Source organism: Episyrphus balteatus, chromosome 1, assembly GCF_945859705.1.
Source record: "Episyrphus balteatus chromosome 1, idEpiBalt1.1, whole genome shotgun sequence".
Classification (NCBI taxonomy): Eukaryota; Metazoa; Arthropoda; class Insecta; order Diptera; family Syrphidae; genus Episyrphus; species Episyrphus balteatus.
In genome coordinates, this window is record NC_079134.1 from 48,641,928 (window position 1) to 48,667,391 (window position 25,464).

The 25,464-nt window shown below is 28.3% G+C and overlaps 1 protein-coding gene across 24 annotated transcripts in view; it reads left to right on the plus strand.

The window, feature by feature from the left end:
• The window catches only part of LOC129907435 (sodium/hydrogen exchanger 3), a 115,657-nt gene that overhangs the window by 68,778 nt on the left and 21,415 nt on the right, over nucleotides 1-25,464 (plus strand). For 4 of the 24 annotated variants that reach the window (XM_055983649.1, XM_055983650.1, XM_055983656.1 and 1 more), the window contains exons 5-17: nucleotides 2,829-3,031; nucleotides 3,137-3,257; nucleotides 3,315-3,453; nucleotides 3,513-3,730; nucleotides 3,807-4,099; nucleotides 8,750-8,875; nucleotides 9,229-9,416; nucleotides 12,033-12,171; nucleotides 12,798-12,812; nucleotides 19,495-19,551; nucleotides 19,700-19,783; nucleotides 19,860-20,028; nucleotides 22,474-22,566. In XM_055983649.1, the coding sequence (XP_055839624.1) occupies nucleotides 2,829-3,031; nucleotides 3,137-3,257; nucleotides 3,315-3,453; nucleotides 3,513-3,730; nucleotides 3,807-4,099; nucleotides 8,750-8,875; nucleotides 9,229-9,416; nucleotides 12,033-12,171; nucleotides 12,798-12,812; nucleotides 19,495-19,551; nucleotides 19,700-19,783; nucleotides 19,860-20,028; nucleotides 22,474-22,566 (1,845 nt within the window). Of the gene's footprint in view, nucleotides 1-2,828; nucleotides 3,032-3,136; nucleotides 3,258-3,314; nucleotides 3,454-3,512; nucleotides 3,731-3,806; nucleotides 4,100-8,749; nucleotides 8,876-9,228; nucleotides 9,417-12,032; nucleotides 12,172-12,797; nucleotides 12,813-19,494; nucleotides 19,552-19,699; nucleotides 19,784-19,859; nucleotides 20,029-22,443; nucleotides 22,567-25,464 lie in introns of all 24 variants that reach the window. The other 20 variants (XM_055983659.1, XM_055983665.1, XM_055983670.1 and 17 more) reach the window with 11 other exon arrangements.

Sequence of the window (25,464 nt, forward strand, 5' to 3'; positions counted from 1 at the left end):
TATCTACCGTTGCCATATTATACCTATTTTGAAAAAACTGTTATTTTCGTAAAAGAATTATGTATACTTTTTTAAACAAACGTCTTTTTTTAGTGAAAATTTTTTTCCAAAAATCATAGAACTCATAAAATTTAAGTTTCCTTAATTTTTTTGTTATACTTTTATTTACAAATTTTGTATGTAAAATGTTTTAAAATTTTAACAACCTGACCTCAAAAGCAATTTAGCCTCAACTGTGCATTTTATTTTACAGATAAAAAATGTAAAAAAAATAAAATATCATTCTTAATGAAAAATAAGTCGAAGATATCAGGAAAAAATCTAGAATTTTTAGTGCGAGAAATCAAGTAAAAGTGTAGGCCAACCACACTTTTGTTGTATGTCATAAAACCAAAACTGTATTTCTAAATGTTGTGAGAATAAAAATGAATGACCATATTTTATAGTCTCTATTTTTAGTCGCTATTTTACAGTCACTATTTTTTTAATGAAGCAGTTTTTTAAGTTGAAATTAAGAAAACAAATATAATACAGTAAAATAAGGAGAAAAAAGGGGTAAATCTCGGAATGAATGTTAGTAGAAATTTTTTTTGCTCAATATCTTCCTTTTGCCATTCTATAACATATCTCAAAAGTCTAGAAAAATCTCATGTCCGCTTGTCGCGATTTCAAGGTCAAATCGCGAAATGGAGATTTTCAAAATTAGCAAAAATAGGCTATGGTATTACACATATGATACATGATTTCAAGGTATTTTTTAATGCTGATTCCAAAAAAATTAAAATCAAGACAATCTGACGTCTCTGGAAAAAGTTATACTTGTTTTTCATCTGTCAACTCATATTATTATAACAGTTGCAAACTTACTGCCGAAAAACCCTTAAAAATTTTGGTAGATGAACCAAATTTTGCATGAAGATTTTAGAATCCATCATTATTAAAAATCAAAACAATCCATTACAAAAAATATATATACCTACGAAATAATGGTATTTTTTGATGGAGGAGCAAATTTTAGGATATGCACTAAAGAAGATTCTTGTTCATCTTAGGAATTAGTGCAAATAGGCTAATTTTTTCATTTTAATCTTTGTTTGGATATTCTTTAACTACCCTCAAAAATCTAAAAAAATATCATGTCCGCAAGTCCTAATTTTCTTGGTTTGAAAATAAGGTGCAGATTTTAAAAAATTGGAAAACTACACTTCAGATATTTGTGTCAGATCAACATGAATAAGGTGCATTATTTTTTAGGGATGGTCAGGTTGACTTGTTTGTGAGTTTTGTTGGAATTAGTGTTAAAAAATACCTTTAAATCATGTCGCTTATGTTGGTATACATATAAAAATTTAAATTTTTCTTTTAGATTTTTTGGAATCAGCATTAAAAAATAACTTGAAATCATGTATTATATGTGTATATACTACCATAGCCTATTTTTGCTAATTTTGAAAATCTCCATTTCGCGATATGACCTTGAAATCGCGACAAGCGGACATGAGATTTTTCTAGACTTTTGAGATATGTTATAGAATGGCAAAAGGAAGATATTGAGCAAAAAAAATTTCTACTAACATTCATTCCGAGGTTAAACCCTTATTTAACTGGATTAATAGTGATATAATATAAACAATTACAAAACTAAAACGATACCATTTATGTCCCTAAATAAATTTTATTTTAAATAACTATCTATTTAAAAAAAAGACAAACATTTTCTTGCATATAATTGATTTTGCTTATCTTATAGGTAAAACTTTTTGTATAAACATTTTAATTAAAGATGACCATGACCATTAGCTACATATTGTTTGTATGCTTTTATTTTAACTTATTTCTGCTTGACATGACTTTAAAATGAAACAATTACCTTTAAGTTCGTGTTATTAAACAATTAGTTAAGTAAGAAGTATTTTACTAGAGAATTCATTAAATTTAAACGATACAATTAAAAAAAAGTTCTGTAATTTATTGTCTACTTTTGAAAATGTCTGATAAAGCCATCATATTTTACGAGCATATAATCGTACTAGAATTTTTTAATTCCTTACTCCTTTACATTCCCAAGAGATATAACTTTGTTGGCATTGAAGATGCATCCTTTAAAAATATTGAAGTTGAGGTCATACGATGATAGAAAATGAGAAAAAAGGAAGCCCGGGAAGTCCTTTTGTTTGTCTTTATAGTAATCTGAAAGGATCGGTGGATTTAGTTCAAACTTAATAAGCAGTGTTTTTTAGAGAGCCTTCAAAAGGGGTTATGGAATTATTTTTTTGGGACCAAAATAACGTAACTTCGGAAAAATTAAGATATGTTAAAAACGACTGGTATTATTTTAGTTTTTTTTTTTATAGGCCTATCTTTTGATGAAAAAAGTTAAACGGTCCATTAAATTACTCACATTTTCAGAAACGACAATTTCATCATTTTGTTCTATGAAAGCTATTTTATTGCTTCAATGTGCATGAATCAAAAATAATTTCAAAAATATAAGTTTAAAAAATTTTGTAGGAAATCCTATTTTTGAATACAGGACATTTAAATTATTTTTTTTTATGTTGATAAAACTAACGGTCTTCTAACATTTTTTTTTTTTTTTAATTATTTAAAAAAAAATCAAGCTGCCTGTCCTGGATCTCAAAATCATTAAAAAAAAAATTGAGTTGTCCCTTTCAGATCGAATTTTATGCTTTTCTTTACAGTGTTTTTAATTTATGTGTTAATTTTTCTCTTTTTCCTTCCCGATATTTATTTTTATTTAAAATGATTAAATTTTACATTATTTGAAAAAACATACTAATTTAATTTCGCTTTTTTCTTATTTTAAGGTTCCTCATTGTGGGCGTGTGGCCTTACTGGTATTTACGGTGACGAGAGTCAAACTCCAAAACTTTTAGATACATTTATCTTTGCCTCACTTATTTCGGCTGTTGATCCTGTTGCTGTTTTGGCTGTGTTTGAAGAAATCCATGTAAACGAAATTTTGTATATTGTTGTATTTGGTGAATCGCTGCTTAATGATGCTGTTACAGTAAGTTTGATTTCATTTTAATAACCTCTAATCAAATACACTCAATTAGATAGTAGAACTAAATCTTAACTTTAGTATTATTTAAATCTTTTTAATATCCTTTAGGTTGTTATGTACCATATGATGGAAGTATATAACGAAATTGGCATTAAAAATATTATCGTTTCTGATATATTGGGTGGCGTTGCATCATTTTTTATTGTTGCCTTAGGCGGTACTTTTATAGGTAAGCTGCAAAATTAAACTTTCTTTGTAGAATTTAAAAGTTTAATTGCATTTTTAGGAGTAATTTGGGGAGTCCTCACAGGACTGGTCACCAGATTTACAGATCATGTTCGTGTTATCGAACCGATATTTATATTTGTTATGGCTTACTTGGCATATCTTAATGCTGAGATATTCCATATGAGTGGAATAATGTCGTAAGTATTAATTTAACTTTAACCAGATTCCATGGTTAATTTTATTATATTTTCTATAGCATTACATTTTGTGGTATCACAATGAAGAATTATGTTGAATCGAATATATCACAAAAATCGCACACAACCGTTAAATATGCGTTGAAAATGTTATCAAGTTCTTCAGAAACGATTATCTTTATGTTTCTGGGTGTGGCCACAGTAAATAATGACCATGTCTGGAATACAGTCTTTGTTTTATTGACAATTTTATTTTGTTCATTTTTCCGTGTAATTGGTAAGTTTGTTCCAACACATATTATTATCACTTTTTTTGGAAACTAATTTATCATACTTTTTTTTCATTTTCATAGGTGTTGTCATCCTCACTGCTATGGCAAATAAATTCCGTCTACATAAATTATCAAATGTCGATCAATTTGTCATGTCATATGGTGGCCTTCGAGGAGCTGTAGCTTTTGCATTGGTACTGCTGATCGATGAGGCCCACGTGAAACAAAAAGCAATGTTTGTGACAACAACAATAGCGGTGATATATTTTACGGTCTTCCTGCAAGGCATTACAATAAAGCCTTTGGTCAAATTCTTGAATGTCAAACGGGCAAACAAGAAGAAACCAACAATGAACGAAAGAATTCATGAAAGGGTAATTAAATTAGTAAAAATAGAATATTATCAACAAGTTGGCAATATAATATAATTTCTGAATGAGTTAGAATCGCCAATGAATTATTTAAAAATGATTTTTTCTTAAAAAACTAAACTTTGCATTGAATTTTGCCCAAAACCTAAGCACTTCATATGTGAAATTTTGAATCTCCAAAGACAAATAATAATATTCTGTCTTTTTTTTTTGGGAATAATTTATTGATATACAATACTTGTAACCAACAAAAAAAACTAATTATTGTAATAATAAATACCTATGTATATCAATAACAGGTTTTCAAAAAAAGTTAATACAAAATCTTTTAGGCGACAAAATTTGTTCTCAGCTATTACTTGGTAAAGGTTCACTGTGGTGTATGTGGAACATTTTTTGTATTCAAATCTTCTATAGTTATTTTTTTTTTGCTTAACCTTAATTTTTATATCTTTGCAATATCACTCAAAACAATTAAATCAATTTTGACAAAGCTCTTTTCTATAAAAAAAAAACATCCAAATGCCATCTCGAAAACAGGAACAAGTGCTTGGAAACCTTGATTAAATAAACACAAAACCCACTCCTTTTTTTATGCATTTTTATAGACGTAACAATGTGTGGTGGTCTACGATCCTAGACTACGTCACTGCTCGGGTAAAATTTTAAACAAAAACACAGAAGTGTAATAAACTAACTTTATTTGACTATAATTTTTAACGAATGCTGGTTTTGTAAAAGCGATAGTAGTGAGAAAGTTAAGCATTGAAAAAACAGTCAATCGTGTACTTCGTGATAAAAGCATGAAATTGGCATAGTAAGTAGTGCTCGATATAATGTCATTTATAGATATTGGATTCCATCCGCAAGGATATGATGTTTTTCTGTGTTGTACATTAGGGCGGAGCGACATTGTATATAAAAAAAAGTTGTATGAATTTCGAATACCTCAATTTTGTTGCGTTTCGATAAGTAAACCAATTTTATAAAAAAAAAAAATAATTCGGATACAGTCTTTAGCCCTCTACCTTGGCTCAAAGTTTTAACTTTTTGAAAAAAAAAGTGTTTTCTTTTTTTTTTTGTTAGCTTTTTTAATTTCTTCACATGTTTAATATAACTTTATATTAATTCATTTACAAAGTAAAACACACGAGAATTATGATATTATTTACTTTATTTAGACAAAAAACTTAGGTAATAATAAAAAATTAATGTTAAAATCTTTTTTGTGTCGAAAAACGGCAAAATGTTTGGCGAATGAATTTTTGATCTTATAATCCCGTCTCTGGCTTTTCACCTGCTAATGTGCTTGAAACTTCGGTCACTATCTTCACACAGCGCTCAACAGCTTGAGTGTGACAAGTGTAGAAATGGCATGTCATTTGTAGATCTGTTTTATAGAATGTCTTCCAAATCCTGATCACTGAATTTATCCAATAATGGGGGTGATGTTATTTTTGATTCTGTCCAGAATTAAAACAAGATAATCTTTGGCATTGAAATTTAATTTCGGTGGTTTGAAGACTCTAACTGAAGACAAAAGTCGTATGATTTTTTCTAGCTGAGATGACTCTTCTTAAGTCCAGTTCTCTTACAATGTGGTCTTTCATCATTTAGCATAGCCATCAATATATTTTCTTGGTGTGCAAAATAAGAATTGTGTTCAATAACTGTGTGAATTATATCTCTTACGTATATTGACAAGTTTACTAGCTCGAACACGTGATTTGGGCCATTTATGAATGAGCTGTCTTTTTTAACACTAAACCAAACAGGACCATACTTTTTAAAATGTATTCTGCAAGTATTTTCAAGTTTTCAATAATAAGAAGAACTAAATGTTCCTTTTTTTGACGAGCTGGATTAGTAATTGAAATTGAAACCAACTTAGAGTAAAATGTTACAGTTTTTTTTTTTTTTTTTTTTTGTTAACTTAAAAAATTATAAATCGAATATATTGAAAATATAATATGTATCATTTTAAAAAAGTACAAAACTTTAAATTTTTTCGACCAATTGCTTTTCCTCTTTTGGAAACTTTATTTATTTATTTATGATCGTTTTCAAGAATCCATAAAAAACACTTAAATATATTCATTTTTTTTTCTCTTCAACCAATGGATTTTTTGTATTATTTTTACTTGCGATATAGGTACTATATATCAAGTTTTGCATTCGTACAAAAAAAAAAAAGTTGAGATAACATTTTTCCATGACATTACGATGGTAGACAATGCCAAAAAAGTGGGTCCCGGAAGTCCGTCTGTCAGTCTGTCAGTCTGTCAGTCTGTCAGTCTGTCAGTCTGTCAGTCTGTCAGTCTGTCAGTCTGTCAGTCTGTCAGTCTGTCAGTCTGTCAGTCTGTCAGTCTGTCAGTCTGTCAGTCTGTCAGTCTGTCAGTCTGTCAGTCTGTCAGTCTGTCAGTCTGTCAGTCTGTCAGTCTGTCAGTCTGTCAGTCTGTCAGTCTGTCAGTCTGTCAGTCTGTCAGTCTGTCAGTCTGTCAGTCTGTCAGTCTGTCAGTCTGTCAGTCTGTCAGTCTGTCAGTCTGTCAGTCTGTCAGTCTGTCAGTCTGTCAGTCTGTCAGTCTGTCAGTCTGTCAGTCTGTCAGTCTGTCTGTATAAGGAGCTACAGCCTAAACGGATGGACCGATTAATGTCAAACTTGGTATGTAGCGTTATTTGGCGACTGTTAGTTTCATGTTTCTATCTTTAGTCAAATCGTAAAAATTCATAGTATAAAAAAATATTTTTTCAAAAAACTCAAAACTTTGAACTTAAAATTTTTACATAAGGAGTACAGCCATCGAAATCATTTTAGATTTATTTTGTTGAAAAATATCTATATTTAATATTTGGTAAGTATAAGCTTCCTACATATAATAGCCAAGGTTCTGGAGCCAGTCAAAAACCATGAAAAATCAGCAAAATTACCAGTTTTTCAAAAATTATTTTTAATTCAGGGATAATTATTACGTAATTTTTTAATATATATTCAAAAATTACTACTCTTAAGCTTTAAAATGGCGTTTCAAACAAAAAGATATCTTTAGTAGACGCAAAGCTATAATAACATAAAAATGACCTTCTGAAAAAGTTCGAATGCGGGTAGCGGGGAAACCACGCAACTTAAAATTAAATCATCATGGATTTGCTGCCTTACAGTCCTAGAGAACATCCCTACAAAGTTTGATCAAAATCTAAAATGAGACAGCAATTCCGATTGACGCTTGCATACGGAATGACAGTTAACGGTCCATAAAAACTGTTGTAATCGAGAGCGGTGAAATTTTTTTTTTAACTTTCTTATTTGACCCTTTTATAATGCAGCCCTATACTCGTTTTTCAGATGCATCGACTTTCCCTGGATTCCGAGATTTTACAAATTTTATGTCTAATTTGACTCGACTATTGAGAAATTATTGGTCTAGACCGGTCAGGTGAAATGGATTTTTTTTCCAAAATCATGTCAATTACATAATTAGTTAATTAAGTTTTAAATCATGTATATAACATGTTTTGCTAATTGATCTGCGACCAAAGTCCTCACATTACACACGTGTAACAATATTTATAATTACTTGCTCATCAATAAATATTTGATAAATTACTTGTTTTTTTTTTTTTGTCGAAAGATATGGCATAAAAAAAATTCTGGTTATTCCTTTAAATTTTCATATAGTTAAATTATCTTTATAGGTGAGTTTACAAGTTGTATTAATAAACTTAAACACGTTTCATTTTCGAGGCAAATTCTTAAGAACATAAAGTTGATGGATTGTTATGATTGATTAATACATTTTTTTTTTAATTTATTGGAGTTATGTAGATAGAAAACATAATTGCGATAATGTGTGGAATTTGATATTTTCCATTTTTAGAACCCCTTGACACAATTCATAATGAAGAATTAAGTTAAGTGCATTATGAGGACAAACTTAAAACTTATCGTATTGATTGCTGTTCGCAGATTTACTTTAAATTTTCTAAAATTAAATACCTGCCCTGCCACTGGTCTTATTTTAGGTGAGATGTCTAAATCAATACCTTTTTGTTGTCTCGGTCACTGTGGCGTATGTGTGATATTTTGTAGTTGGTAGGAATTTTTCCATCAGTTTTCAATTCAAACTAGTTTAAAACGAAAATTTTACTTTAATCAATTGGAACTTGAATACCTACTTAATAAAATAGCAGTATTTTGTTCTAGTTTATTTAGTATTCATGATCCTAATATTTTTCTAAAAGAAGAAGAATAATACAATTTTTTTTTTAATCGAATTTCTAGAAAATTGAGAAATAAAAGTTAGTTCTACTGGGAAACAAAATGAAAGCCTTAAGATTATTTTAAATTTAATAATTTAATTATTGACTAAGAAAACAAGATGCTTTTAAAAAGTGCCCGAATGAAGGTATTACTTGAGGGTAATAGTAGAAATTGGAACTAGAGTCAAAACTCTCTACGTCTTAAATACTGAAATTGGGCCTATGAAATACTGTTAAGTGTTGCATTCATTCAAACATCGAAGGTTAAAGGGTTTTTTTTTTAATTAAAAATTTTTTTCGGGCCTGAATCTAATCGATCGATTTTTATTTAATCTAAAATATTTTTCCTTTGTCTTAATTTAAACAGTTCACTACAATAAAATTATTTGTTTCTAGTTCATGGATCATTTGATGGCTGGAATAGAAGACATCGTTGGAAAGACTGGTAACTACAATGTGCGTGATAAGTTTAAACGATTCGACAACCGATTCATTCGTCCGCTTTTAATCAGAGACTTAAAGGTAATTTTTCGTTTCTTTTTGTATTTATTTATATATCAATTATATTATATTAAGACCCCACGTGAAATAAGTTTGCAATTTTTTGACAATATACCATTGCAATATCTTGAACATTCAATTGAACAAAGACGTCAAACGGCTCATTTCCAACAAATTAACCCAATCCCACAAAAAATATTACCAAAGAGTCCATCAAGAAAATTAATGAAAGAAGACCAAAATCAAGAAGGGTTATAAACCCCCAAAAAATAAGCTTTTGGTGATCTTTTCTTTTATTTTTGTATAATTTTGTATTTTCCCTCCGTCTAAGTAAAGCTTTGAAAACTAATTTAAATTAAAAATTTTAATTTTAGGGCGCTGAGCCAAAAATTATCGAAACTTATTCAAAATTAACAATGCGTGATGCTATGGAAGTTATGAGAAGAAATCCATCAACAATTGGACAAATTTCTGGAACCGAATCGATGAGTGCACTATTTAGGAATTACACCAGTAATTGTATAGGTGGAAGGTGGGCGCCGCCGACGTTGTTTCCAACTTGGTAAACGAATTTTTCGTCAATTAATTTAAAAGTGCATGTTAAATCAAAACAAAATAAAAGTAATTAATTTATTTTTGTGTATATTGATTTGACTGTTTGAACAAGAAAAAAATTATTTTAATTGTTCAAGCTATACCTACATTTTTATTAATATTACGTAGTTCAATTTTATATTTTGAAAAAACCACCAAATTCAAGAGCAACAAAATTTTAGCATGTAGTTAGAATTTAATTTGAAAATTTAATACATATTAATTTAAATATTTTTAAATAATCTTTTAGATAAGCACATCATTAAATCATTTTGCACCAGTTTTCTAATCAAACAGTTCTAGTTTTCTATGCAAACATTATGAATTAAAATTTCATAAAAGATTTAGTCGGGTAGAACCGTATTAACAAATATCTGGCAGGTATATTGCCTAGATATATACCTAGGTATCTGTTTATTAGTAGTGATAAGATGACAACTCCAAAATTGGATTATTTTTCATTCTTTTGTTTAAGAAAAAAACGTTTAAAACTATTTAATAATTGCAGTCTTCTGCACTAAATATTATAAAAGTGTTCACATTTCAGTAACAAGTAATCTATCATGTGCCCCCAAACAGCTCAGATAAAAAATTTTGATTATGAAAGCGATCCCACGCGCTGGATATTATGGTCTTTATGCCATCATCATTTTTGGCTTCGTCTCATTTGGTGTTGAGAAATTTACGGAATGAATTTTCTTTTTTATTCGTTCTTCATTTTCCAGCCATTCCAAAGATTTTGATGAACATTGTTACTGTATGCCCATAATCAGAAAAAATATCGAGTTTGATAAATTATTTCACTAAGTGCTAAGGAACGAATCTCTATTTTTTATCGTCCGCCTGACGTTGGATTCATGAGTGAACTGCACATTTCTCAGGGTAAATTCAAGTAGTTACTCCAAACAAATTCTGATGAAATAAAAGCATTAGAATGAAAGTTTTCTTCAGTGTTTGAGTGTCAACTGTGTCATAGATATCTCTTGTTTATTTGCGTTTAATTCAAAATCTCGAAAGCTACTTCTTAATCGCTTTCGAAATTTTTACATAACGTTCTAAATCGCGGTGAGGTACAGCAAAAAATGGCTGCATTGGAAAGTTTTATAAAAATTTTACTAGTCAGGAAAATAAAATTGCCCAAGAAATTAAAGGAACAAAATTGTGATTTTTTTAGTGATTTCAATGCAATATCATCAAAACCATACTCTTGACTTTGAATATCAATACCTCAAAAACGGATCACTTAACAGAATATTCAAGGATACGTCATTTAATTTTCTAAAAATAAATCAAATTTACTTTATATAAAGAAAAAATGTTTTCTTACTTTTGAGATCAATTTAGAAAAGCTATCAAAATAGGTCTTTTCACGTTTTTTTTTTAGAAAATGTATCGCTTTTTTCATAACTATGGCTGATAACATTAAAATGAAATAAATCTGCAAAGTAACAGATCATTAAACAGTTTTTTCTGTTCTGAGGAGTTGAACTATTTAGATGAAATAAAACACCACATTTTTGTAGCTGTAAATGACTTCTAAATTCTAATCACTTTTTATGAGCCAAATCAAATTGTTTTGAGTTTATTTGAACATTTTATTAATAAATATCGTTTAAATTTTAGATAACCCAAAGAAAAATCAAAAATTTTCAAAATGAGGAATAATATCCAAAAATGCTTTGAAAAGTTTTTTTTTTCAAAATTTAACTTTTTTGAAATTTTTGATTTTTCTTTGGTTTATCTTAAATCTAATCGCTATTATTTATTAATAAAATGTTCAAATTAACTCAAAAGAAAGATCAAAATGGCAGATGTTTTTCTTTGTATTTCTTTTTTCTTGCATTTTAATGGCCTCAATTGAACTAAATACAATTTCGTATTAAATAAGAACAAAGTTACGCTAAAATAACATTATTCGCTGAATTATATAAGAATTTTTTTTTCAAAATAAAAAAAAAATAGTCGCTTGAAAAGATGAGAATCAACAAGAACGAATATTTTCTCTTGTTTAATAAAAACTGGAGTATCTTAATTTGAAAAATCCTTTAAAACTGTCACAAAATCACTTTGCAGTTGTAGGTTGTCGGTATTTTTTAATATTTTCACCTTTTAGCTTTTAAAATCACAGGATTTCATATCCTATATTCTTATTTAAATCAACTTCCATAAGAGAGGAAGTTTTAAATAATATAAACAATATATTTCTTATTAATAAAAGCTTATAATTCATTTATTGCTTTAACTTTACTATATTTTATCGTAGAATCTATACTTTCTTGTTCACAATAAAAGGGACAAAAGATAACGACGATGCACTGCACTTAAAATTCGTTTACCGACAAAGTTGTCGTATACGTTTGTGTTGTTCTCGTTCTAGTTTATAGTTGTCTTGGTTTGTGGTTCACTAAATTGGACTTCTAAAAGTACAAAATTTCTTTTTTCAAAATTAGTTTGATTTATAACTTGAAAAAGTTAAAATATTGGTAGTTAATAAATAATTATTACAATACTAATATTAGAAGTCCAAAACAAAATACATATTCTTTTAAATTATAAACTTATACTTATCAATAATTTTGTTTAGTCCTAGTTTAACAAATCTAGAAAATACATGCTCACGTAATCTGGATATGCATGAACTGGACTATAATCCGTCCAAAAAAGATTTAACCGATGCAAGAATTCATCATTTGTTAGCTGAAGAATTGAAACCTTACAGAAGGGTGAGTTTTTAATAGTCTTTTCTTAATTGCATTTCAAGTATTTTCTTTAGTAGTAAGAAGTTCTTATTATTTTACACATAAACAATTAGGATTTATCAATACTAAAAGAGTCAAGCTTTTAATTAAACTAATGTAGAAGATGTAAGAAAGTTGACTCTTTAAAACAAAATCATATAAAACACTTCAAAGACCATAACATCTCAAGAAACAAATAAAAACCAAAATAGAACAATCACAATACATTTTCAACCAAAAAATACAAAAAAAAAAACATTTGCTTTTCTAAATTGCATAAGTATTTGTTTTCTAGTCAAATTCATAAAATATAATTTTTATTTACATATATTTTCTATCAGAAACCGCTTTTAAATAGATAATTAATAAAAATATATATATTTTATTTGTCTCTTCCCATTTTTTTGTTTCAATTTTAAACATCAAAAAAACATGAACATGTTTCAAATCGAATTGGTTGAAAATTGGCTTAATCAAATTTTTATAATTTTGAAAAAAAAAATCTTTTTTTTTTTGAAAAAATATAATAAAAATAAAATTTTAAAATAAAAACAAAAAACAAAAAATTGAACAAACAAAAAATAAATGTATTCAACAATAAACAATATCAGGCTTCAATGGCAATGGTAGGCAATAATTGGATTATGATTATTATTGTTTTTTTTTTTACTGTCAATTTTTTATTAATATAAATTTTGTGTATGTGTATTTATCACTTATATATTAATCTCTTAATAACCTGCCTATGTAAAACTTTCTTGTCTAACGTAAAAAAAAACCTTAACTAATGATTTTGTTGTTTTGAAATAAAAAACAAATGTAACATTTTTGAATATATAACATATGAATTAATTATATCATTAAATTTGGTACTCGTATTTATTTAATAAATCAATATAAGCTCATTTTTCGGTTTTGCATTCGTTGAAATATTATTTTAGATTTGCACAAATATATATTTCTTTCATCAATATGTATTTCGCTTATACAAAACAAAATCATTTCAATTATCTCGAACAGTCGTAATAGTAATGTGTTCTCTGATCTCTTATATCGCTACTACTTCTTTTTACAAAACACAATCCAAACTTATAAAACTCAGTTTGAGTGAGATCCCGAATTACATTGATTAAAACCCTTAGACCCCCCGCACACTACAAACTTTCTATCGGCCGATAGTTTAGTCGATCTTTTAATTAGTATGAAAAGGTATGAAAGTGCGCACACTACAACGATTAAGTATCGGCCTATCAAAAAGTTAGTTTGATCGAAAAAAGTTTGTTTTGCTACATAATTGCCTTCAAACTAAAATATTTCCTACCTTACCGACTATTTAGTCCGACTAAACTATCGGCCGATAGAAAGTCTGTAGTGTGCGGGGCTCTTACACTTTTATTACTTAACCCTCTACTGCATGAATTAATATTAGCGGACGAAAAAATTAAAAAATGCTTTACATGGGTTCTTTGGGTTGTTTTAAAACGGTTTACATTAAAAAAATTTGTTTAAATTAATTAATTTAAAAAATTTGTTTATAAGCCAAATTTGGCTTCGTATGCATTAAGGGGTAAGAAATTTTACTAATTTTATTTATTCAGATTAGGTAAAGAATAAAATTAAAATAATAAAAAGATAAATATTTATCATTTAAAAACAAAATAAAGTAAAATAAATACATTGCATTACAAAAGGTTAAGAATTACTTCAAATTTGGCTCATTTTAAGCCATGGATCCGAGAAAAGCAATTTGTTTTTTCAGTTACATATATTTTTTCTGGTTCACATTCTTTCCACTGTAGAAGTAAATCTTGCTCCAACATTTTCACCCACTCCCAGATCTTAAAAAAACTAAAAAGTATTAAAATAATTGAAAAATATTATAGGTGAGCCTCCCTCCACCTAAATTTTTTGTGGTTACGCCCCTGGAAATGGGGTCAACAATAAAAAAATGTCTCTAAAAGCGAAGGGGCTCCATTTCTGAAGTAAAACATAGCTTCCAAGCAAAGTAAAAATGTAAAGGAACAAAATTTACAACAAAAAAATTTAACAAATTTTGTAGATTTAAAACCCCTTAATGCATACGAAGCCAAATATGGCTTCCGTACTTTTTGCCCTCCCAAGACCAGGCCAATCATTTTTTTTCAATAAAAATTGGTTCATAGCATACATAATAAGACAATCCATCAAAAATAAATTTTTAATTCCACTTTTCTTTCCAAACAAACGCAGTAATTAACACTTAAAGTATGAAAATATTCTACACTTTCGATTTCAATGCACACGACTGATCGACTCACCTGTGATCATAAAATACACCTTTATTTTGTGTCGGACACACGAAAAAACTATCTCTATGGGTTCTCAGAAACACAAAGAAGAGGATTGTATTGAATCTTTACCATTTTTTTGTGACAGAGAAGAGAAAAGTGCAAACAAATAGACAAAACCATATTTGGCTTCGTATGCAGTAGAGGGTTAAATCCTGTATTTTACTTTTGCACTGTTTACAAAATCTTTTGATAAGCTTCGCTCGACTCTCCAAAGTAGCTTAATTAAGACACTTTTTAAACATGATTGATTGATATACTAATCCCTAACAAATCGTACCTACATATGATGAAGTTTCCATCTGGAAAAAACCACAACTATTTTGTATACTTGGCTCTGCTGGTGTAAATCGAAGTTTCTAAATATCCCAATTTTTTCACATTTTGCTTTGTTCTAGATTTGTACTTGACAAGTGAAAAATTGTTGTGAATATTCAACACTATTCAATTTCCTTGGATACAACTACTTCCTATATTTTGCGACGAGAATCTAGAATCACACGATTTATTGAAACTCAACAAATCCATTAAAAAAGTAAAATTGAAACCTCATTTCTTGTAGATAGTTAAGAAGATAGCAGATAGGTATGTTATGTACTGTATCCAAAAGCCGAAATGTTTTTTTTCATAAGTATAATATACTTGTTGATCTTGATATCCTTGCAAGGAGGTGTATTAGGGTGGGTCAAAAAAATCGAAAATCGAAATTTTGATTTGGTACTCCGAAAAATCGATTGCTAGACGCCTCTAGAATATGCACACCAAATATGAGCTCTTTATATTAAGAGGGGAAGGTCCTCCGCTTTGCAATTTTCCATTTTTACATCAAGCTTCTACTAAAAAAAAAAAATTTTTATTAATTGACTTTTTAGCAAATTTCTTTTCAGATTCTTGTAGGAAATTGAACGCTCTACAAAAAAGGCCTTATACACTTTTTTCGTTTATCTAACCGTTGAATAGATATTTGAGGTCCAAAAATCGAAAAAATCTTTAAAAATTCTTTTTTGTTCTTAATTTTGTAACAAATTGAAAAATTATAAAAATCAAACATATTCAAAGCAATCAATTTGATTCTAAGGAGTTTTTGTAGAACGTTTAAGCCCCTACAAGAATCCGTCTTGCTAATTTGAAAATAATGAAGTTTCAGTGAACTGGAAATTTTTTTAAAATATAAAATGTTTTTATATTTTTTTTAACTTTGACCTCGAATATCTTTAGAATGGTTAGATAAATGAAAAAATTTAACAAGACCTTTTTTGTGAAGCAATCAATTTCCAACAAGAATATGTCTTGCGCGTTTGATTTTTATAATTTTTCAATTTGTTACAAAATTAAGAACAAAAAAGAATTTTTAAAGATTTTTTCGATTTTTGGACCTCAAATATCTATTCAACGGTTAGATAAACGAAAAAAGTGTATAAGGCCTTTTTTGTAGAGCGTTCAATTTCCTACAAGAATCTGAAAAGAAATTTGCTAAAAAGTCAATTAATAAAAAAAATATTTTTTTTTAGTAGAAGCTTGATGTAAAAATGGAAAATTGCAAAGCGGAGGACCTTCCCCTTAATATAAAGAGCTCATATTTGGTGTGCATATTCTAGAGGCGTCTAGCAATCGATTTTTCGGAGTACCAAATCAAAAAAAGAATTTCGATTTTTTTGACCCACCCTAAGGTATATTCATGTGAAAATTTCTGTCCGTTTTGAGCCTCCGGTTAATTTAACAAAATATCTGTCATTGAATGTCAAAAATAACAGTTTCAAACTCTTGCCTACAATCAATCGTCCCAATATCACCTTTTTATTGCATCGATTGGAAAAGATTATTTCTGATTAGTTTCATTGATATGACATAGGAATAGATGTTTGAAAACCAAAGATAAGTTTATCCTGCACTGAAAAACTTACTGAGTATCAAATCAAGGCTATTCTATTTCGCAGTATTATATAGGGTTTTCGTTTGGTCGTCCAGAACTCTCCAGAATTCATTCGAACGATTTTGAAACTGTTCGTTTGGCACTCAATGACAGTTTTAATTCTGAAAAGAAGAGAAAATCGATTCCGAATTTTGAGGCAGAATCAAAACGAGAATCACGCACACATGTTCACACTTAAGACGTCAAAGTAATGGAATGTTATTGTTTGTTCTTCATTTCTGAATATTGAGATTTTTTACTATGACAATCTTTAAATTTTATTGAAATAAAGCAAATAAAACAAATAAAAACGATAAATTTTTATGGAATAAACAAATAAAACAAAATAAAACTTTCATCAGACGTTCGCATTATTTGGCGTTTCACAAATACAAAGAAACCCAAACTTCAGAATCAAAAAGAAGTAGGTATCCAAGTTTGTTCGTTTGGAATTCCGGATCCGAGAGTCCCGAACCGTTGTAAGAATTACCAAACGAAAACGCTATTTGAGATTCCGAGTAATTACTTCACTGCAAAACTGGCTTCAAAAGAGTAAATTTCAAATTAATCTAAATAAGAAATGTCAAGTCTGGGTAACGGAAAAAATAAATCATATACATAAAGCATATGTATAAAACTACAGTTCTGGCCGAAAATTTAATCTTATACGACGTCGCACAGTGGTATTTTTCGCATCAGAAATCATATGCACGGCCATTTTTTGACGAAAAATTATTAAATTTGGTACACTGAAGGAAATTAGTATGGTAAATACGAAAAGACTGCCAACTATTTTTATTCAAAATGTCGGCTCCAAAACGATGGGTATGACAAAGGTTGAAATAATAAAAAAAAATACAATGTTCCGGAAAACTGAATAAGTACATATTATGTACATACATTTTGACTTCGGATTCGAATTAAGAACATCAAAAACTATTAGATAAATATATTTCGTTTCAATAAAAAAAAAATTAATATTCAGTTTTGTTGAACATTGTAATTTTGTATTGCTTCATGTTTTTTAATCATCTAAAAGTATGTTTTATTAATTTTGCACGTTTCGGGCTTTGTTATAATTTTTTTTGCTATAAAATCCCATGACTCGTTCTCATGCATCGACCATACCCCTTGAATAACGGCTTTCTTCCACTCCAAAGATTGTTCTGGCTTACTTGCTAAGCAATCAAGTTCAGTACCTATATCATATGCAACAGTTTTCACCGACTTCCAAAAAGGAGGAGGTATTCAATTCATATGTATTTTTTTTTTTTTTTGTGTTTGTTACCTCATTACTTTGGACTGAGTGAACCAATTTTCAATTTCGTTCAGTTCTGGCCATAGGAACTATTAGAAAAACCATAAAACCTAGTTTTAGCCATGGAAAAATGATTATCTTTGGATTTGAATGCAAACATTTATGATTGATGTTTTTCGTAGTTGTTGTTCGGAAAACTAACAGTTCTTCCAGATTCTGTCTAAATTGACTTCCCTATAAGTAATTTGAAATCATCATGATCCAAGCAGATTAATTAACAGTTTCCTTACCAATATCTTTCAATGAAACCGTTCTGCTTGGGATGTACGGGGCATAACATTCAATATTGATATTGCATATTCTAACAGTTTCTATTTCTCAACCTGAATGCATTCGTCTTTTTAATACACCCTGCCAGTTGGACTATTGAAATTAGTTTAAGTTTTACTTTTGGAAAATACTCACCACTCACTTCTTCAATAAATTCTTCCTACCATTATATATCCAGTCAAGTCCATACTTCGATCAAACCGATTTTCTCGATGGACGTCTAATGTTTGGTTTTTTGAATTTTCCCACCTTTTAAAGCTCTTTCGGTTGAGAATGCAGTTAATCAATATTTCCGAAAAGTCGTGTGTTGAAATGGTACCTACTGAATCTAATTACCAACCAAAAGTGAGATATCCATGCTTTGGGGCCCTTTTATCTTTTTGACATGAACAAGACATTAATATACTGCTCCTTTCTTCTCCTTATTTTTACTTATATAACCTACTGACTGGTAGATTTGAAATGAATTTTAATGAAAAAATAAAAACGAATAACATAATTTATATTTAATTAATTATAAACACCATTATATCGAATGGCATCAATAGTAAATAAGCATAAGATGCTTCTTAAAATTATAAGCATGCATTAAAAATTTAATCAAAACTTAACTATAATTTTGTGAATTCATATACACAAGGCAGTTACTTTTTTTCATAACATAATAATTAGAATATATTCTTTTGATTTAATATGGTCGATGTTGTTTACATTTTTAAATAAATTATATTAAAAAAAAAATAACCATCGTAATTGGAACTATACTACAAAAAGACGATTTATAAAATATTTTTTTTTTTATTTTTAACTAAACAAATTATTTTGTTTTAGTTCTTTTATCGTATAATTAACATTGTAGTTCCAATTATAATGGAAGTAAATGGTTTAATACCTGTCGTTAATGTTGTTTTGTGTTGAAAAAATAAATATATAAAATTATACAATACGTGTAATAATTCAAAAATTTTATATTCTTAAATAATATATAATCCTTTTCTAAAATAAATAATTTCTTATAATATAACTTGAAATTAATAAGAAAAAAAAAATACCTTGAAAGCTAAAAATATTCAATCAAATAAAAAAACAAATAATTCGTGAATATACGCCTCATTCATTAAAAATATATCAGTTAACTCGTATTTTTTAAATTTAGTTAACTTTTCTGTTTATTTTTAATCATAAATTTGTTTATAATGTATTTAAACAAAGAAATAGTAAATTATGGATTTTGTTGCATCACGTTGCTTAAAATAGTTTTTTTTATTAATTAAATTAAAAATATTGCACTTTATTTATACCTGTTGTCAATCGCCTATGTTCTTGTAACTTATTTTACCATTTCAAAAATCATTTTATGTTGAAGTGATTATTCATTTTTAAGTTTCTTTTGTTTTGGTTTTTATGTTTGTAATTAATTAACCAACAATCTAGATTGCAATTAAATTTTCTAATAATTTCTTATATATAAATTATTGCAGCATCGCCGATTAAGCTATAGCAGGCATGCAGTCGACGACAGGGATCTGTCGACGCAGGTAATTACAATTTTCTGAATTAAAAAAAAATAATCGAAAATAATCGTTTTTTTTTTTTTTTGTATTTGCTATTTTAAATATTTTATTATTAAATTTTTTTAATTTAAAATTAATCTAAATATTATACAATATCTTTTTTATCTTAAAGGTCAACTACAAGCTGCAAATGAACTTCCGACGTATGTTTAAGGACCGGCAGCATCATAAACGCAGTAAAAGAGAGAAAAAACAGGTATTTTCGTACAGTATCAAATAATATTTTTGTATTTATTTTAAATATAAAAAAAAATGTTTTTCTTTTTCCTTAGCAACAAGATGGTGTAAAACAAAATCACGTCTCATTTACTGATTTTCAACAAAATGGAACAACCAAACAATTGTCGCATGGTACGAATACGAATGAACCTCTTATTCGCAAAAAACTAATCAGAAAACATTCTCACAAATCACTTACTAAATATCGTAGATTAGAAATAGGTAATTTGATTGATTCACAAATTAAAACAAACCAAAAAAAAAAAAACATGCACTGAATTAATGCAATGATGATGAAGATAAATTAATTAATAGTAAGATTTTTAATTTACAAAAAAAAAAAAACATAAAAAAAAAGTTCTGTTCAAGATTTAAATTTAAAAAAAAAGATATTATTTTAATGTTAGATTTTATTTCGAATTAATATTTTAGGTACATTGAAACCTTTGCATGAATATTTTTTTTATAACCTAAAATCATACAAAATTACTGCATCTTTCCTTTGCAGCATTAAATGTCTTTGGATTCCACATTTTTGTTTGAGAAAGTTGTCCGAAATAATTTAAACCCTTTTTAATTTTTGATTGCACATAGAATTAAACGCAACTGTTTGATAATTGTTTTGAATAGTAATTTCTCATCTAAAAAACTGATGTTTCGATATGTTAAGAACACAATTTGTAATACAGAGATGTTTTCTTAAGCCGCACTACACGAACGTGGAACTCGTTAACCGCCTCTATTTTTCTATTCCATTTCAAAACTTAGAACTTCAAAACTAATGTTCATCGGTGTCTATTTTCAAACCCCTCCTTATTTTCCTAATGCTTTTAGTGCGCGCATATTATACAAAAAAAAGACGTGATATTATGCAGCCCTGTCTGACTCCTGTCTGAGTTCAAATTAAATTCGTCTGACAATCTTCCTCCATGCAGGGAGTTGCGCTTGGAACCATCGTATGTTGTTTTAATAGCAATGGGGTTATTTGGAAAAAACACAAGCCAAACAAACTCCCTGTTGACGCTGTTAAAAGACTTCTTGAAATCTGTGAACAGTAGGTGAAGTGGTGATCAATATTTAAAGGATCAAAATGATCAAAAAAGGCCGCTCCACCGCGGAATCCTGCTTCCAGATATTCTTTTACTTGTTTCAGAGCAATTTTTACTATTATTTTAGCAACTCCCTTTTTTTGGAAGCTTGAAGATTCCCTTTTTTTATATTTCAGGAAAGAATTCGGTAACACAGGCTGTGTCTATGAGAGGTTTTAGTTATTCCCTTGATGCCTGGTTCAATTTCGGGGCAAGTCAGCACATTTTCTTCGAAAGCGATTTTTAAAACCAATGCAAAATGCTCATCCGAACTTAGCAGGTTACCATCTATATCTTTCACCAGCTGGTGTTTTAAGCTCTGGACACCTATGAACTCCTCGAGGAGTCAATGACCTTGAGTTGAAAAGCGGCTAGAAGTTTAACGGTTTCATATTAGACTGTTTGACGAAATCAGAGAAATGGGATATAAGCCGTGTATTGTTAAAACAATGTGCCCGTGGTTTCTTGGATTTATAAAATATGTTTGCTATTTTATAATTCTTTATTTAAAAAAAATATATCGCATTGATTTTATAATTGTAAATATCTACTATAGGATTTGCGGTCGAAACAAGTTTTTTCGGTGACGAATTAAATCACTTTGTGTGGTCCAAATTTTTTTTCAAACTATAGCATTGGATTGAACGAAAAATGAATAAATAGGTTCGTTTAAATTTCATGTCATTCAATATTAGGTATATAGTGCTGTCTTCTGTTAAAGTCGAAATGAATAAGAAATCGTTTTTTTTTTATAGATTAGTAAGAACTGAGGGAAGGTCTAGCAAAAGTGGGATTTCTTTTTTTATTTTTATTTGCATTTAGTAACAAAAAATTTCCAGGATCAATCATATATATACCATTCCCCTCTGAAAATTCCTTTACAACAAATAAATTAATGAAAGATGATTAAATTATAAAAACATGTATATTTTCATACTATATTTATTTTTCCTATTATTCTAATAAAGTTTATATTTACGATACTTTAACAGTCGCTAACTTTATAACGATAAAACAGGAAAGCACTTTAATTCTGATCATGTTTAAATGCACATGTAAACTATTTTAAAAACTTTGCCCTTGTTGTTTTTTTCTTATTAACTATTCTAAATAAATGTGTCTACGCATGCAAAAGTTTCAGTACCATTAATATAATAAAAATTATTCAACACTTTTGCAAAGAATACTTTAATCGCATGTCTATAATTTAAAGTTAAAAACCTATTTCTGAGAGTTATTTGTGAGTACCTTCAATCAACTTAATCATATAACCTCTCATTGCTTTCTGCTGAAAACTTATAAATTAATAAAAAAAAAAAAATCGTGACAATAATTAACAAATATTCAACGAAAAAAAATTGATTGAATCAAATAAATAAAAAGAGAAGTAAAATATTTTATTGGAAAAACTAATTAATTAAAAAAAATATATATAAAAAAACGAAAAAATATCCAAATTTGGATGCTTGTGGGGCAAAGCCATTAATCATATATCTCTCTCTCATTTATCATCATTGTTTTTCGTTAATATTAAAACATAAAAAATTAGATTACATTAATGAAGTCCTAAATGAATCAGCAGAAGAATATCCTCCGAAACAAACTGAAGTCACTATCAATGAAGCTGGCGATGACTGGGAAGAAGGTCTAACATTTACTGCAAAATCATCACGTAAGTAAAAAATAGAAAATAAATATTCTCATTTATATTCTTATCATGCCATAAATAATATAATCTGTTGTGTTTTTTTATCTATATATTCTTCATAATATATAACTCTAAATATATCTACATCTTCTGTATACTTTTTTTTAACCTTTTTTTTATTTAAAATAAAAAACTATAAACAAAATTATTAACTATTAAGTGTTTTTATTTTTAATATCTATTAGAATAATATAAAATATTAGGTGATAAAACTTTCTATATAAAGTCAATCTCATAATATGTTTTATTTTATTTATTATTAAATTTATCATATTTATGTTTTTATATCGTATGTATCCATTTTGCAGGAACACTCACTACTCCTTTTATATTTGTTTTATTTGTGATTTTTTGTTTGGTTTGGTTTTATTTTGGTTTTGTCTCTTTATTTTTTATCGTTTCCGACATTGTTATTAAAACCATAATAGACCGAGACAAACTTTGAAAACACCATGTCTTTACGTTACGTTAAACTAGAAAAACTTCTTAAGAAACACTGCTTAAAAACAATTCCCTAATAATATATTGACTTTGTTTTATCTGTTAATGTTCTCAAGCAAATGAAGACGAAAATTAAACAACTAAACCAAAAAAGCATGAATATTTAATGCTTTGCGGTTTTTTTAGCTTTTTTGATGTTTATTTTTTCTGTAAAAGCTTGTTAATTTAACCTTAAGCTTTGTTTATATTTAAAAGTTTAAACCGATATTATTAATTTCTTAAATTCAGTAATCACAATAATGCAACACATATCTTAAAGAAATAAATAACAAATATGTTGCGTATTCGCCTCAGTGAACTAACCACTACCGGCATTCAAATTTTCTTAAAATAAAACATAAACCAAGTGTTTAATAGAGAAAAACTTAACAACTAGGACAGTTTTCAAAATCAATAAAAAAGAATTATGCTGTAAAACACCAAAAGATTTACTAAGTGATAAATAGCCAAATACTTACCGAAAAAAAAAAAAAAAATAAGGTGTCTTTGTGACTATGACATGTGACTTTGTGCCAGCCCTGTTTTTTAGATTCAGTTCCATTTTAACAAACTTTTGTCGAGGAAGATGGCTTCTAGATTGCTTAAAGGTTATTTTCTGCGACACTTTGGGGGCAGGTTAAAAACGGTAATAGTAAGATGTTTTCTTAAATTGTTAATATGTACTTTGAGAATAAACTGTGATACTTAGTTTTAACTTGCGATGTACCAAGTTAAAAAAAAAAAATGATATAACGATCAAATATTACATTTTTATAATAGAGAATGCGAAAAAGTGGGTTTCCGTGTGTCCGTCTATCTGTCAGTTTGTTAGGATGTCTATTGGCCTGTATAATCTGCTACATGTGCTACAGCCTTAACGGATAGATCAAATATGTAGCCAGTTTTGGAGATTCTACAGAGGGGGTTTTGACACTAATTTTTTTGTACCAAAAATAATGTACCTATCATATAAAATTTTTGGAGGAGTTTAATTTTTCAAAATCGTAGTTTTTTTTAGATTTCTGATTCTTTCCCAAATGAATCGTTCAATTTTAACTATTTTTTTTATACAAAAGCATTTATATTTCGTGAACATAAATCAAACACAAAATCATATTTTCGAAAATAATTTTTCAAAAACTGCTCAAACGATTTTGAATTTTTTTTGTTTTCTAAAAATGAATCTTAAATTAAAGAAATTAAATTGCATACTGTTTTCTGGGCTCAGTTTCATTTATATTATTTTTTTTGGCTTTAGAAGAACGAATTTTATAATTTTTTTTTAATAAAGGTACATTAACGAAATTTGTATATAAAAAGTAAGAGAAAGTTCTTGGGACCCAGTCCTGCATTTTAATTTTTTTTTTGCGTTGCTTTGCGAAAAATAACAAAATCTGGCACAAAGTCACCCCAGTTTACGCTTCTTATCTGAAAAAAAAAAAAAAAACAATTAATAGATGATCAAGAATATTTGCATTTTATGCAACACATCACATGCATTTAATGCAAAACAATGGTGACGAAAGAAATACAAATTTCTTTCACTTTAGAAATGACAACCAGCAACATCGAAGCCATTGTAGAACCACGCACCTCGGTGGATTTAACGGTTGTTAATACGCGTTATCACAGACGATTATTTGCGAAAGAAAACCACAATTAAATCCTCAGAAATTCCGACCGATTTCAAGCGATACTAATAATGCGATTGAATATGTAACTACTTCAATCGTAAACGTAATATAAATGTTTGTGTAATTTGGAATAAAACAAAACTTTTGATTTATGCTTCAGAATTTATAACTTAAGTGGGCAAGGTTTTAGGATGTATTTGTTCCCTAAACGATTCCCAAAATTTGTAACTCGTTCATTTCATTACTCTCATTTTCTGTACCAACGTAGGTACTTTAAAAAAAACTGACGGATAAAATTGTCTCTCTTTCTGTGAAGTCGGTGTTTTTCATTTGACCCATATGGTTCAATTCATACGCTTTAAAATGTATTGAAAATGCTGAACCTTTTTTTTCAAAAAAATCTAGTTTTTTGAGATAGTTTGTTCCTGCAGAAAATGATTACCAACGATATGTGGGTCTAAATGACTCAGAACGACTTTTGATGCTTTGACATTTTGCGACAGATATACATATAACGGCCATAATGCTCGCAACACCCTGTTATGTTAAAAAAAACATTAATTATTTTGATTTTGAAATAAGTTTATAATTATTTTGACAGTCTGTCACTGAAACACAACCAACCACACATACAAATACATCACTTAAAATGTCACTATGTATAAATTAATAAAACAGCCAATTATTATTTTTTTTAGAAAAATATCAACATTTTTATCCAGAATTTGTCATGTCATTTAATATTTAA